Source organism: Pongo abelii, chromosome 2 (assembly GCF_028885655.2).
Source record: "Pongo abelii isolate AG06213 chromosome 2, NHGRI_mPonAbe1-v2.0_pri, whole genome shotgun sequence".
Taxonomy (NCBI): Eukaryota; Metazoa; Chordata; class Mammalia; order Primates; family Hominidae; genus Pongo; species Pongo abelii.
Genome location: NC_085928.1, coordinates 16862946 through 16879813, shown reverse-complemented (window position 1 = coordinate 16879813; position 16868 = coordinate 16862946). Strand labels below are relative to the sequence as shown.

General features: G+C 35.4%; 1 protein-coding gene across 6 annotated transcripts in view; it reads left to right on the top strand.

The window, feature by feature from the left end:
• Positions 1 to 16868, top strand: part of STXBP5L (syntaxin binding protein 5L) — a 491711-nt gene that overhangs the window by 300677 nt on the left and 174166 nt on the right. For all 6 annotated transcript variants that reach the window (XM_024244879.3, XM_024244878.3, XM_054551430.2 and 3 more), the window contains 2 exons: positions 11501 to 11541; positions 15768 to 15985. In XM_024244879.3, the coding sequence (XP_024100647.3) occupies positions 11501 to 11541; positions 15768 to 15985 (259 nt within the window). The remainder of the gene's footprint in view (positions 1 to 11500; positions 11542 to 15767; positions 15986 to 16868) is intronic.

Below are 16868 nucleotides of genomic sequence, written 5' to 3'. Positions count from 1 at the left end.
GCCTCAGGAGCCGATGCGATCAAATGGAAGAAAGGGTATCAGCCCTGGAAGATGAAATGAATGAAATGAAGCGAGAAGGGAAGTTTAGAGAAAAAAGAATAAAACGAAACGAGCAAAGCCTCCAAGAAATGTGGGACTATGTGAAAAGACCAAATCTACGTCTGATTGGTGTACCTGAAAGTGATGGGGAGAATGGAAACAAGTTGGAAAACACTCTGCAGGATATTATCCAGGAGAACTTCCCCAATCTAGGAAGGCAGGCCAACATTCAGATTCAGGAAATACAGAGAACGCCACAAAGATACTCTTCGAGAAGAGCAACTCCAAGACACATAATTGTCAGATTCACCAAAGTTGAAATGAAGGAAAAAATGTTAAGGGCAGCCAGAGAGAAAGGACGGGTTACCATCAAAGGGAAGCCCATCAGACTAACAGCGGATCTCTCGGCAGAAACCCTACAAGCCAGAAGAGAGTGGGGGCCAATATTCAACATTCTTAAAGAAAAGAATTTTCAACCCAGAATTTCATATCCTGCCAAACTAAGCTTCATAAGTGAAGGAGAAATAAAATACTTTACAGACAAGCAAATGCTGAGAGATTTTGTCACCACCAGGCCTGCCCTAAAAGAGCTCTTGAAGGAAGCGCTAAACATGGAAAGGCACAACCGGTACCAGCCACTGCAAAATCACACCGAAATGTAAAGACCATTGAGACTAGGAAGAGACTGCATCAACTAACAAGCAAAACATCGAGCTAACATCATAATGACAGGATCAAATTCACACATAACAATATTAACTTTAAATGTAAATGGACTAAATGGTCCAATTAAAAGACACAGACTGGCAAATTGGATAAAGACTCAAGACCCATCAGTGTGCTGTATTCAGGAAACCCATCTCACGTGCAGAGACACACATAGGCTCAAAATAAAAGGATGGAGGAAGATCTACCAAGCAAATGGAAAACAAAAAAAGGCAGGGGTTGCAATCCTAGTCTCTGATAAAACAGACTTTAAACCAACAAAGATCAAAAGAGACAAAGAAGGCCATTACATAATGGTAAAGGGATTAATTCAACAAGAAGAGCTAACTATCCTAAATATATATGCAACCAATACAGGAGCACCCAGATTCATAAAGCAAGTCCTGAGTGACCTACAAAGAGACTTAGACTCCCACACATTAATAATGGGAGATTTTAACACCCCACTGTCAACATTAGACAGATCAACGAGACAGAAAGTCAACAAGGATACCCAGGAATTGAACTCAGCTCTGCACCAAGCAGACCTAATAGACATCTACAGAACTCTCCACCCCAAATCAACAGAATATACATTTTTTTCAGCACCACACCACACCTATTCCAAAATTGACCATATCCTTGGAAGTAAAGCTCTCCTCAATAAATGTAAAAGAACAGAAATTGTAACAAACTGTCTCTCAGATCACAGTGCAATCAAGCTAGAACTCAGGATTAAGAATCTCACTCAAAACCGCTCAACTACGTGGAAACTGAACAACCTGCTCCTGAATGACTACTGGGTACATAACGAAATGAAGGCAGAAATAAAGATGTTCTTTGAAACCAACGAGAACCAAGACACAACATACCAGAATCTCTGGGATGCATTCAAAGCAGTGTGTAGAGGGAAATTTATAGCACTAAATGCCCACAAGAGAAAGCAGGAAAGATCCAAAATTGACACCCTAACATCACAATTAAAAGAACTAGAAAAGCAAGAGCAAACACATTCAAAAGCTAGCAGAAGGCAAGAAATAACTAAAATCAGAGCAGAACTGAAGGAAATAGAGACACAAAAAACCCTTCAAAAAATAAATGAATCCAGGAGCTGGTTTTTTGAAAGGATCAACAAAATTGATAGACCGCTAGCAAGATTAATGAAGAAAAAAAGAGAGAAGAATCAAATAGATGCAATAAAAAATGATAAAGGGGATATCACCACTGATCCCACAGAAATACAAACTACCATCAGAGAATATTACAAACACCTCTATGCAAATAAACTAGAAAATCTAGAAGAAATGGATAAATTCCTCAACACATACACCCTCCCAAGACTAAACCAAGAAGAAGTTCAATCTCTGAATAGACCAATAACAGGAGCTGAAATTATGGCAATAATCAATAGCTTACCAACCAAAAAAAGTCCAGGACCAGATGGGTTCACAGCCGAATTCTACCAGAGGTACAAGGAGGAGCTGGTACCATTCCTTCTGAAACTATTCCAATCAATAGAAAAAGAGGAAATCCTCCCTAACTCATTTTATGAGGCCAGCATCATCCTGATACCAAAGCCTGGCAGAGACACAACCAAAAAAGAGAATTTTAGACCAATATCCTTGATGAACATTGATGCAAAAATCCTCAATAAAATACTGGCAAACAGAATCCAGCAGCACATCAAAAAGCTTATCCACCATGATCAAGTGGGCTTCATCCCTGGGATGCAAGGCTGGTTCAATATACGCAAATCAATAAATGTAATCCAGCATATAAACAGAACCAAAGACAAAAACCACATGATTATCTCAATAGATGCAGAAAAGGCCTTTGACAAAATTCAACAACCCTTCATGCTAAAAACTCTCAATAAATTAGGAATTGATGGGACGTATCTCAAAATAATAAGAGCTATTTATGACAAACCCACAGCCAATATCATACTGAATGGGCAAAAACTGAAAGCATTCCCTTTGAAAACTGGCACAAGACAGGGATGCCCTCTCTCGCCACTTCTATTCAACATAGTGTTGGAAGTTCTGGCCAGGGCAATTAGGCAGGAGAAGGAAATCAAGGGTATTCAATTAGGAAAAGAGGAAGTCAAATTGTCCCTGTTTGCAGATGACATGATAGTATATCTAGAAAACCCCATTGTCTCAGCCCAAAATCTCCTTAAGCTGATAAGCAACTTCAGCAAAGTCTCAGGATACAAAATCAATGTGCAAAAATCACAAGCATTCTTATACATCAATAACAGACAAACAGAGAGCCAAATCATGAGTGAACTCCCATTCACAATTGCTTCAAAGAGAATAAAATACCTAGGAATCCAACTTACAAGGGATGTGAAAGACCTCTTCAAGGAGAACTACAAACCACTGCTCAAGGAAATAAAAGAGGATACAAACAAATGGAAGAACATTCCATGCTCATGGGTAGGAAGAATCAATATCATGAAAATGGCCATCCTTCCCAAGGTAATTTACAGATTCAATGCCATCCCCATCAAGCTACCAATGACTTTCTTCACAGAATTGGAAAAAACTACTTTAAAGTTCATATGGAATCAAAAAAGAGCCCGCATCGCCAAGTCAATCCTAAGCCAAAAGAACAAAGCTGGAGGCATCACGCTACCTGACTTCAAACTATACTACAAGGCTACAGTAACCAAAACAGCATGGTACTGGTACCAAAACAGAGATATAGATCAATGGAACAGAACAGAGCCGTCAGAAATAATGCCACATATCTACAACCATCTGATCTTTGACAAACCTGAGAAAAACAAGAAATGGGGAAAGGATTCCCTATTTAATAAATGGTGCTGGGAAAACTGGCTAGCCATATGTAGAAAGCTGAAACTGGATCCCTTCCTTACACCTTATACAAAAATCAATTCAAGATGGATTAAAGACTTAAATGTTAGACCTAAAACCATAAAAACCCTAGAAGAAAACCTAGGCAATACCATTCAGGACATAGGCATGGGCAAGGACTTCATGTCTAAAACACCAAAAGCAATGGCAACAAAAGCCAAAATTGACAAATGGGATCTAATTAAACTAAAGAGCTTCTGCACAGCAAAGGAAACTACCATCAGAGTGAACAGGCAACCTACAAAATGGGAGAAAATTTTCGCAACCTACTTATCTGACAAAGGGCTAATATCCAGAATCTACAATGAACTCCAACAAATTTACAAGAAAAAAACAAACAACCCCATCAAAAAGTGGGCGAAGGACATGAACAGACACTTCTCAAAAGAAGACATTTATGCAGCCAAAAGACACATGAAAAAATGCTCACCATCACTGGCCATCAGAGAAATGCAAATCAAAACCACAATGAGATACCATCTCACACCAGTTAGAATGGCGATCATTAAAAAGTCAGGAAACAACAGGTGCTGGAGAGGATGTGGAGAAATAGGAACACTTTTACACTGTTGGTGGGACTGTAAACTAGTTCAACCCTTGTGGAAGTCAGTGTGGCGATTCCTCAGGGATCTAGAACTAGAAATTCCATTCGACCCAGCCATCCCATTACTGGGTATATACCCAAAGGACTATAAATCATGCTGCTATAAAGACACATGCACACGTATGTTTATTGCCGCATTATTCACAATAGCAAAGACTTGGAACCAACCCAAATGTCCAACAATGATAGACTGGATTAAGAAAATGTGGCACATCTACACCATGGAATACTATGCAGCCATAAGAAATGATGAGTTCATGTCCTTTGTAGGGACATGGATGAAATTGGAAATCATCATTCTCAGTAAACTATCGCAAGAACAAAAAACCAAACACCGCATATTCTCACTCATAGGTGGGAATTGAACAATGAGAACACATGGACACAGGAAGGGGAACATCACACTTCGGGGACTGTTGTGGGTTGGGGGGAGGGGGGAGGGATAACATTGGGAGATATACCTAATGCTAGATGACGAGTTGGTGGGTGCAGTGCACCAGCATGGCACATGTATACACATGTAACTTACTGCACATTGGGCACATGTACCATAAAACCTAAAGTATAATAATAATAATAATAATAATAATAATTACAATAAAAGAAAAAAAAAAAAAAGAAACAGAAATCTGTGTATTACCTGACAAAGAGTTCAAAATAATCATCTTAAAGAAACTCAATATATTAGAGAATACAAATAGAAAACTAAACAAAATTAGGGAAATGATGCATGAACCAAATGAGAATATCAACAGAGTTTGAAATTATTAAAAAGAAACAATTCTAGATCTCAAGTATATGATAACTGATTTGAAAAATTCATTACAGAATGTCAACAACAGACTTGGCCAAGCAGAAGAAAGAATCGGTGAACTTGAAAATAGGTCACTTGAAATTATTGAGTCAGAGGAACAAAAAGAAGGCCTAAGAGCCTTACAAACACATTCAGGTGGACTGATGTACACATTATGGGAATTTAAGAAGGGGCAGGGATTGAGAGAGAGAGACAGAGAGAGAGAATAGAGTAGAGAGAACGGAGCAGAGCGCTTACTTGAAGAAATAATGGAAAAAATTTCTCAAGTTGGAGGAAAGAAATGGAAATTCAAATTCAAGAAGCTTAAACAAGTCTAATAATATGAACCCAAAGAAGCTCATAAAGAGGCACATTATAATCAAACTGTCAAAAATCAAAGACAAAAAGAATATCTTGAAAGCATCAAGAAGAAAAGTTCTTATCACATGCAAGGAAATCCCCATGAGATTGTCAGCAGGTTTTTTAGCAGAAGCATGGTAGACAAGAAGGGAGTGGGATAATATACTCAAAGTGCTGAAAGAAAAAAAAACCACCAACTTAGAATGCTATATTTGGCATAACGAACTTCGAAAATGAAGGAGCAATAAGACCTCCTTATATAAACAAAAACTGAAGGAATTCATCACAACTAGACATGTCTTACATGAATTGCTGAAAGTTCCTTCAGTTGAAACAAACACACTAGACAACACCACCGAAGCATACAAAAACTTAAAAGCTCTCTGGTAAAGTTGAATTTATAGACAAATATAGAATATTGTAAGGTTGTAAAGGTGGTGGATAAGTCACTTTGATTTCTGGCATATAATTTAAACAATAACAACATAAAAATTACTATAATACTATGATAATAGATGCAAAATATAAAAATATGTAATTTGTGACATCAATAACATGAAGAGAGGGTGAATGTAAAGGAGTAGATTTTTTGTATGTAGTTAAAGTTGTTATAGTTTAAAATAGATTGGTATAACTAGAAGATATTTTATGTAATGCTGATGATAAACACAAAGAAAATGCCTATAGAAGATGCACAAAAGAAAATGAAAAAGGAATAAAAGTATGTCACTAAAAAAAATAAAACACAAAGGAAGCCAGCAAGAGAAGAAAAGAAAGTCAAAATAACCACATAACATATAGAAAATAATAAAATGGCATTAGTAAGTTCTTCTGTACCAATAATTATGTTAAATGTAAATTGATTAAACTCCCTAATCAAAAGACATAGAATGGCTTGATTGAAAAAAGTAGAACTATATGCTGCCTCCAAGAAACTCACTTTAGATTTAAGGACACACGTAGGTTGAAAGTGAAAGGATAGAAAAAGATGTACCATGCAAATTGTAACCAAAAGAAAACGAGATGAACACATTTATATTGGACTTTAAGTCAATAACTCACAAGGGACAAAGAAAGACATTACCTAATAATAAAAGAGTCAATCCAACAGAAAAATATAAAAAGTACAAATACATATGAACATAACAACAGAGCATCAAAATATATGAAGCAAACATTGACAAAATTGAAGAAACAAACAGAATAACACAATAATAGTAGTATATTTCAATATCACATTTTCAGTAATGAACACATCAACTAGACAAAAGATCAAGAAGGAAACAGGGTATTTGAAAAACACTATAGAACAATTGGGCCTAACAGATATACAAAACACTACAACTAGCAATAGGAGAAAAATATTCTCCTTAAGCACACATGGACGTTGTTCCAGGATAAGTAATATGTTAGGCCAGGGGTCCACAACCCCTGGGCTGCAGACCAGTACCAGTCCATGGCCTGTTAGGAACCAGGCCACACAGCAGAAGGTAAGCGGCAGGCAAGTGAGCATTACCACCTGAGCTCTGCCTCCTGTTAGATCAGGGACAGCATTGGATTCTCATAGGAGTACGAACCCTATTGTGAACTGCACATGCAAGAGATCTAGCTTGCACGCTTCTTATGAGAATCTAACTAATGCCTGATGATCTGAGGTGGAACAGTTTCATCCTGAATCCATCTCTCACCACCCCCATCTGTGGAAAAGTTGTTTTCCACGAAACTAGTCCCTGGTACCAAAAAGGTTGGGGACTGCTCTGTTAGACCACACATCTGTAGATGCAAGTTATTAGTAATGTTAGTTATTTGGTTGAGTGGTTTCAATACGATTATATTCTGTATATTAAATCTATGTTACATACATTGTTATTTTCATATCAAGTATTATATGATGAAAAATAAAATAGAATTAAATTTTGTTAGGGTATATAGAGTCCCAGACCAACATCCTGCAGATTTTTCAGTAATAAAATTTAAAAATATCTATAAGTTTATAATTAGAGTAAACATGCAAAGTCATTCATAGCATCTTTATTTGTAACAGCCAAAAGCTGAAAACAACCCAAATGTTCATCATTTGGTGAAGGGGTAAATAGAGCATATCCATACAATGGAATACTATTTAGCAACAAAAAGGAACAAATTATTAATACATGTAAGAAAGATTATCCTCAAAAACATTATGCGAAGTGCATAATGCAGACACAAAATGCAGTAGATATTATGTGGGTTCCACTTATATAAAAATTCTAAGAAAAAATGAATCTATATAAGCAGAAAGTAGATCATTGGCGATCTACTGGGGATGGGAAAGAGGGTTGCATATTGCCGTGAGGTAACTTTTTGGGGTAATGGAAATATTCTAAAACTGGATGATGGTGTCAATGTGACAACTGTGTAAATTTACTAAAAATTATCAAACTGTACACTCACAGTGGGTGAATTTTATAGTTATGTAAATTACATCTGAATAAAGCTATTAAAGTAGAGTAAGCCACTCAGTGAATAACCCCCTCTCAAAATAAAAAATCAGTTGGCTATATACATAGGGTTCTATTTCTGGATTCTCTACTATGTTTCACTGATATATGTGTCTGTTTTTCACCAGTAGCACAAAAACTTTATTGGAGCTTTAGGGTGAGAATTAAACCGTATGTAGTTTGAGTTCTCCAACTTTGTTTTTATTTTTCAAAATTGCTTTGGCTTATCTAGTTTCTTTTCTTTTGAAAAAATAATTTCAGCTTTTATTTTAGATTCAAGGGTACATGTGTAGGATTGTTACATGGGTATACTAGATGCAGGTAGTGAGCATAATACCCAATAGGTAGTTTTCAATCCAAATCCCTATCCTTCCCCCCCCACTCTAGTAGACTGCAGTGTCTATTGTTTCTGTGTTTATGTCCATGTGTACTATGTGTACTTAATGTTTAGCTCCCAGTTATATGTGAGAACATGTGGTATTTAGTTTTCTGTTCCTGTGCTGGCTTACTTAGGATTATAGCCTCCAGCTCCATCCATGTTGCCGTAAAGGACATGATTTCACTTTTTTATGGCTGTGTAATATTCCATGATATATATGTACCATATTTTCTTTATCCAATCCACTGTTGTTGAGTACCTAGGTTGATTCCATGTGCCATTGTAAATAGCACAGCAATGAACATATGAGTTCATGTGCCTTTTAGGTATAATGATTTATATTGGTTTGGTTATATACCCAGTAATGGGATTGCTGGGTCAAATGGTAGCTCTGTTTTAAGTTCTTTGAGAAATCCCCCAACTGCTTTCCACTTTCAGTAGTGGCTTAACTAATTTACATTCCCACCAACAATGTTTAAGCATTCTCTTTTCTCTGCCATCTGGCAAGCATCTGTTACTATTTGACTTTTTAATAATAGCCATTCTGACTGTTGTACGATGGTATCCTACTGTGTTTTGATTTTCTTTTTCTTTTTCCTTTTTTTTTTAATTTTTTTGAGACAGACTCTTGCTCTGTTGGCCTGGCTGGAGTGCAGTGGCACAATCTCGGCTCACTGCAGTCTCTGCCTCCCGAGCTCAAGCAATTCTCCTGCCTCAGCCTCCCCAGTAGCTGGGATTATAAGAATGTGCCACCACGCCTGGCTAATTTTTGTACCTTTAGTAGAGACAGGGTTTCACCATTTTGGCCAGGCTGGTCTAGAACTCCTGACCTCAGGTAATCTGCTGGTCTGCGGGCCTCAGCCTCCCAAAGTGTTGGGATTACAAGCATGAGCCACCGTACCTGGCCATGTTTTGATTTTCATTTCTCTGATGATTAGTGATGATGGCATTTTTTCATGTTTGTTGGCTGCTTGTATGTCTTCTTTTGAGAAGCGTCTGTTCATGTCTTTTGCCCACTTTTTAATGGGATTATCTGTTTTTCGCTTTTTGGTTTGTTCAAGTTCCTCATGGATTCTGGGTATTAGACCTTTGTCAGATGCATAGTTTGCAAATATTTTCTCCCATTGTGTAGGTTGTCTGTTTAGTCTGTTGATAGTTTCTTTTGCTGTGCAGAAGCTCTTGAGTTTAATTAGTTCTTACATGTCAATTTTTGGTTTTGTCACAATCATTTCTGGGGGCTTGGCCATAAATTCTTTGCCAAGGCTGATATCAAGAAGGGTATTTCTTAGGTTTTCTTCTAGGATTTTAGTAGTTTGAGGTATTACATTTAAATCCTTAATCCATTTTGAGTTAATTTTTGTATATGGTGAAAGGTAAGGGTCTAGTTTTCACTCTTTTGCATATGGCTAGCCAGTTATCCCAGCACCCCTTATTGAATAAGGAGTTCTTTCCCCATTGTTTGTTTTTGTCAGCCTTGTCAAAGGTCACATGGTTGTAGGTGTGAGGCTTTATTTCTCAGTTTTCTCTTCTGTTCCGTTGGTCTGTGTGTCTGTTTTTGTACCGGTACCATGCTGTTTTGTTTACTGTAGCCTTATAGTATAGTTTGAAGTTGAGTAGTGTGATGCCTCCTGCTTTGTTCTTTTTGTTTAGCTATTCAGGTTCTTTTTTGGTTTCATATGAATTTTTGAAGTTTTTTTTCTACTTCTGTGAGGAATGATGTTGGTAGTCTGATAGGAATAGTGATGAATCTGCACATTGCTTTGGGCAGTATGACCATCAGTTTGTTTATTTCTACAAAAAATTGTTTTACCATATTTTAATTGTGATTACATTGAATTTATATGCCATTTAGGGGAACAAACATCTAATAAGTCATACAATTATCAATAATATATATCTCCTTTTATTAATGCCTTATTTTTTGGTCAACATCTTATAATTTTCAGCATACAGATCTGGCACAAATTGTGTTAGATTTTATCTATTTCTTGGTTTTGGCACTGTTGTAAGTGGTACTATTTTGTTATTTCCAAATGTCTATTGCTATTCAATGGAAATGTAATTGATTTTTGTATATTGATATTGTGTCTTACAATTGTGCTAATCATTTATGAGTTCCAGTATCCTTTTTATAGAATCTCTGAGATTTTCTACATAGCCATATAATCTGCAAATACAAACAATTTTATTTCTTCCCTTTTAGTCTGTATGCCTTTTATTTCTTTTTCTTCCCTATTTCAGTGCTTAACACCTCCAATAAGATGTTGAATAAGAATGGTGAGAGTGAACATTTTTTTGGCTTTGCTCCTGATCTTAGAGGAAAACATTCAATCTTTCATTATTATGTATGTTAGGAGATATCTGTAGGTTGTTCCTACACACCCTTTATCTGGTTATAGAAATTTCCTGTGTTCCTAGTTTATTGAAATTTTTTTTAGGAATGGATGATAAATCATGTCAAATGCTTTTTCTGCATTTATTGAGATGACTATATGGATTTTCTTTTGTAATCTGTCAATATGGTGAATTTTAATATGGTAGTTGATTTTTTAAGTGTTTGTCTTACATTCGTAAGAAAACCCACTTAGTCATTATGTACTATCCTTTCTATATATTACTTGATTTGCATTGCCAGTATTTTGTTGACAATTTTTATGCCTATTCTCATGAGGAATATCGGTTTGTAATTTTCTTTTCTTGTAATGTTTTTATGTGGTTTTGGTGTCAGGGTAATGCTGAGTTCATCAAAAGTGTTGGGAAGTATTATATCTTCTTCTATTTTCTCAATGAGTTTTTATAGAATTGACATTTGATTATTACCAAATAATGATGCAACTCTAGATATATTTGGTGATTTGCTTTTATATTTTGAAACAAGTTTAATTTTACTATGATATTCAATTCATATTTATATTAATATCAAAATTATCTATCCTTTTATTGAATATAAATAATTTTACATGAAAATATGCTGTTCACTTTCCACAGGCCATTTTTCATTGTTCTCCATTACACATATAACCTTTTTACAGTAAAGTCTAAGGAATTATTGTTCTTTTTCTAATCTTTAGATTTTAGTATATTGTTTAAGAAATGAGCCATTGTTTTAAGCTTAGAAATGGTTTAGCATACATTAGTTTTCATTAAAGTGGTATTTTTGAATCAAAATTGTATCAACAGTAACTCAAGTTTCTGTACATTTGGAGTGATTATGATTTTTATTTAGTATACTTAATTAATGCTAATTTATTTCTCATCTAGTCATGCAGATGGATCAATAAAATTTTGGGATGCTTCTGCAAGTAAGTTTCAAGTTTCTGTACAACAGAAACCAATTGGTTAATATTTACTTATAGCCAGCTACCACTTTTTAGTTTGGACAATTAAAATTTCAGATATATTTTTAGCATACATATGTGGCTGTGTTACAAAAATCCATTACCTACATTGTTAGATCAGTTGAAAGTATTATCTCTGCTTTACTTCTCTTCTATAATATAAGGTAAACAAGACTAAGTCACTCTTTGTCAGCAACCCATTATATCTACAAGAGGCATGATACATCAGAAAAAGTACCAAACTTTGTCAAATTAACTCTGTTCAAGGAATTTCCTTCACCCTCTACCTGTGTGGTCTTCGCCAAGTGCTTATATCCCTCTAGTCTTCACTTTTTTCCCCCACTCATCTACCACATCCTGCAAAGATCAAATGATTTGATAACTGTAAGAACTCTTTTTAAATTCTTGAGAATTATGTAACTTAAAGAATAAATAAGGTACTCTGCTCAATGTTGAAGGAATGCAAAGATACTTAAGACTTCATTATACTCATATATACCCTTCAGAAAAAATGTAGTCATTAGAAAAGATAAAGAAATGCACATATATAACTATAGGGAAAACAATATAAGAACTCTAAATGCAGTACCCCAGATCTATTTGCTATCAGAAATGGGAGAGTCTTATTGAGACCTGGTAGATCCAGGAAAGGTATTTTGATGGAGTTAACATTTAGTGTGAGTTTTGGAAGTTAGTTAACTTTTGACAGGAATAGGAGTGAAGAACAAGTTAACAGTAACTCTAAGTTTCTGAAGATGAGTAACCAGAAAGATGTAGGTAACTCTTTTGGAAATAAGGAATATAAGAGAGCTTTGAATTTTTTAGTAAAACCATAAAATTCAAGTAAAAATATCCAGCAGGTAAGGAGAACAGTCAGAAATGGAAACCAATGAAGAAGCAGCATAATGATGTTTGAAGCTGTAGAAATGAATAGCTTCTGAGGAAGACTGCAATAAACACACAAGCAGAGGAAGAAGGTTGAATATTGATGATACTCTTAGCCCACAAGGTAGAGTCCCTTGAGCAAGCAAACCAACTATCAGCAAGAGAAAAGGATTAAAAGATCTAAACCCATGCATTCTGAAGTCCCTTTCTGACTTCACATAATAAAAAGCAAGTGCCTAAAGAGAAACTCCAAAGGACAACAGACTTTCTGTTGATGAATCTTCTCATGCAAACCTGAGTTTGTTCCTGAAACAAAATTCATCGTATAGTGATGCCATTGCTCCTTTCCCACCACCTCAAAGTCACTTTTTGGCTTTTAAAATGTGGAGGGCCAGGCGCAGTGGCTCACATCTGTAATCCTAGCACTTTGGGAGGCCTAAGCAGGCGGATTGCCTGAGCTCAGGAGTTCGAAACCAGCCTGGGCAACACGGTGAAACCCCATCTCTACTAAAATATATATACATATATAAATTAGCTGGGTGTGGCAGCGTGCGCCTGTGGTCCCAGCTACTCGGGAGGCTGAGGCAGGAGAATTGCTGGAACCCGGGAGGCAGAGGTTGCAATGAGCCGAGATCACACCACTGCACTCCAGCCTGGGTGACAGAGCAAGACTCCATCTCCAAAAATAAAAATAAAAATAAAAATAAATAAAAATAAAATGTAGAGGACAATTTAACACTTTAATTATTAGAGTGAATAACACCCTTAAGCATGCATAATAATATTTTGAGAAGTTAATTTTTAAATAAATATTTTATCGCATTTAGAATATAAATTGCAAATGATTGCAGCATGTTTAATATTTTCACTGTAATCAAGGTCATATCTCCAACTTAATGGATGTCTTAAAAAAATTACTTAGTTTGCTAACTTTGTGAAACACTGTCTAATACAGAAAGCGAAATGAATTTGAATAACTGAGTTTATATTATTATGTATCTTAGTTTTCTATTGCTGAGTAATAAATTACCACAATTTAACAACTTAAAACAATACCCATTTATCATCTCACTGTTTCTGTGTGTTAGGAATTTGATTATACCTTCGCTGGGTCCTTTGCTCAGGGTCTCACAAGACTGTGATCAAGGTGTTGGCTGGGGCTGAGGTTTCATGAGACCGAAGGCTCTCTTCCAAGCTTACGTAATCGTTGGCAGACTTCATTTTCTTGCACATTCAGAGCTCATGGTAGCTTGCTGCTTCAAAGCTAGCAAGAGTGTCTCTTTGCCTTCAGGGAGGGCCTCAGTCCCTCTTTTAAGGGGGCCATCTGATTAGGTTTGGCTTGTTAAGAATAAGCTCTTTGTTGATTAACTCAAAGTCAACTAATTAGGGACCTTAATGATGTCTACAATATCATTTTACTGTTGTCATGTAACATAAATAATCATAGGAATGATACCCTATCTGACCTCAGAAGCCAGGCTATAGCACCCAATACAATCTTTTGTCCATTTTTTAAAAAAATCTATTTTAGCTTGACATAATTTCAAGCTTACAAAAAAATTGCAAAAAAAAAAAAAGTACTATGAAATGTTTTATACCTCTCAACCAGATTCTCCAAATATTCCTTTCCTCTCCCTGGCTCTCTGTTACTCTTTATCTCTTCCTTCCATACATTTTTCTCTCTCACACGTACATATATACATATAGCTTTTTTTCTTATGCATTGGAGAGTAAGTTGGAGACACATTACATACCCCTAAATACTTCAGTGTGTATTTCCTACAAACATGCGCTTATATAACTGGACTTCAGTCATCAAAACCAATAGATTAACACTGACACAACACTATTATCTAATCTCCGGATTTTATTCAGCTTTTGCAAATTTATATATATACATATATGTGTGTATATATATGTATATATATACACACATAAATATATATACATATATATACACACATAAATATATATACATAAATATATATACTTTTTTTTTTTTTGACGGAGTCTTGCTCTGTCGGCCAGGCTGGAGTGCAGTGGCGCAATCTCGGCTCACTGCAAGCTTCGCCCCCTGGGTTCACGCCATTCTCCTGCCTCAGCCTCCGGAATAGAGTAGCTGGGACCACAGGCGCCCGCCACCACGCCCCGCTAATTTTTTTGTTTTTCTTTTTGTATTTTTAGTAGAGACGGGGTTTCACCACGTTAGCCAGGATGGTCTCGATCTCCTGACCTGGTGATCTGCCCGCCTTGGCCTCCCAAAGTGCTGAGATTACAGGCGTGAGCCACTGCGCCCGGCCGCAAATTAATATTCTTTACAACAAAAAAATCCAGGATTATTTTTGCATTTAGTCATTGTATCTTCTGAGTTTTAAAAAATCTGGAAAAGTTCCTGAGTCTTCATTTCATGACACTGACATTTTTGAGGAGTTCAGGCCAGTTATTTTATAGAATCTCTTTCACTCTGGTTTTGACTAATGTTTCTCATTATTAGATTCAGGTGATGCCCTTTTCACAGGACTCATATTTAAAACTTTACTCAAGAATCCTTTGTAGAATCATAGTTCTTTTATAGAGAGTTATTATCATCATGGTCTCCAATAGAAAAATATTCCCTCAAATATTGTTAAAAACGGTTCACAAACACAATGTATGAGATTATATCTGACCCTTTCTTGACAAATATTGTTAAAAACGGTTCACAAACACAATGAATGAGATTATATCTGACCCTTTCTTGACACAGAGCCACTCAGAAAAGATCCCTTCTCAAATAGTTAACAGATTCTTGGACTCCCAATATTGCTAACTGGTAAATTACAATGTTTCTTATCTCAAGGAGTGTCTAAAAATTTGTTGAGAGGAGTAAACCCTCTAGGAATACCATCAACCTCTCACCTAACAATCAAAGGGGAAAACTGAGATAAAGAATTGAGGAGTCTCCGCTAGGGAAGAATTATTTTCAGTATTCCCATTTTAGACTTTCTGTGCCCCAATATTTTATCAATAAATAATGATAAAAATACTTCCTTCATGAGACTTTTCTGAGAATGACACAAGAAAGCAACTATGTATTCCTTGGTATGTAGTATATATTCAAGGAACTTTTATTTTTTCCCTGTAGTCTCCCTCTAGCTGCTGTACTGATATGAAAGCATGGCATTGAATGCTTTACTGATTAAAATGTAATTCACTTTGTCTACTTAGGTTTACTTTTGTTGTTTAACAACTATATTGGAAAAGCTTTAATAATAACTAAGAATTAAGTTTAAATTAGGAGATAACTGTGCTTCGATGTCTTATAGTAACTCTGCAGATGCTGTACAAGCTAAAAACTTCAAAAGTGTTTGAAAAACAGAAGGTAGGAGAAGGAAAACAAACATGTGAAATTGTAGAGGAAGACCCATTTGCCATTCAGATGATTTACTGGTGTCCAGAGAGCAGAATATTCTGTGTATCAGGAGTCTCTGCATATGTCATAATTTATAAATTCAGCAGACATGAAATTACAACAGAAATAGTGGTAAGTTATTTAAAATTTAACTTTCACTTTTACAGTTATTAAAAGAAAGCTATTATCATAGATTTGACTACTACTTGGTATGGTTTCCATGAAGTGTGCAGTATGTGGCTAGTAATACAATTCATAGGATTTTAAATTATTATTGTTACTTACTGTAACATATTAATAAATGGTTTGGCCTAAAAGGCCAAAACAATTCTCTATCAAAACTTGGTATTTTTTTCAATGTCAAAACAAGCTTAGTATTTTAAGTTAATCTTGTTACAAATTAAACGTTACAATTTTCTCATTTTTCTCTTTGATGTTATGTGAGTTTCATCTACCTGGCCGAAATAAGTCAACTCTACAACATGATGTTTTGAAATATGTATATATTGTGGAACATACACCTATATATTCTTCTATATATACTAATAAAATGTATAGGTTTTATACATATAGTTATTGATTTATTTTTGTATAAAAATCAAATTAATGCAGGCTTTGTTCTATACTTTTATTAATTTTTAAGTTTATCTGATTTGTATTTTCTCATCAACTGTTTGCCATAAATGATTGTTTCTCAGCTACAATAAGGTTATTTTTAATGATTTTCTATGTAGCAACATTTTTATGGAGTGGATCTAATTATGGGGCAACCTTACCTAATCTTAATTTTTAAATCAATGAAATACTCTGCTTATTCAAAAGAATAATGATTTTATGGGATAAATTAATTCTAAATGAAGCCACCTATAAACAATTATCCTTCTCTACCTTGCCCCTTTTACCAGAATATAAAGATTATTTACTATAGGCCTGTGTATAAGTGTTTTTACCTCAACAGCTAAAATTAATATCACCCTTTTATTGTATAGTAGCTAAAAGCTAAGGCTTTGGAGTC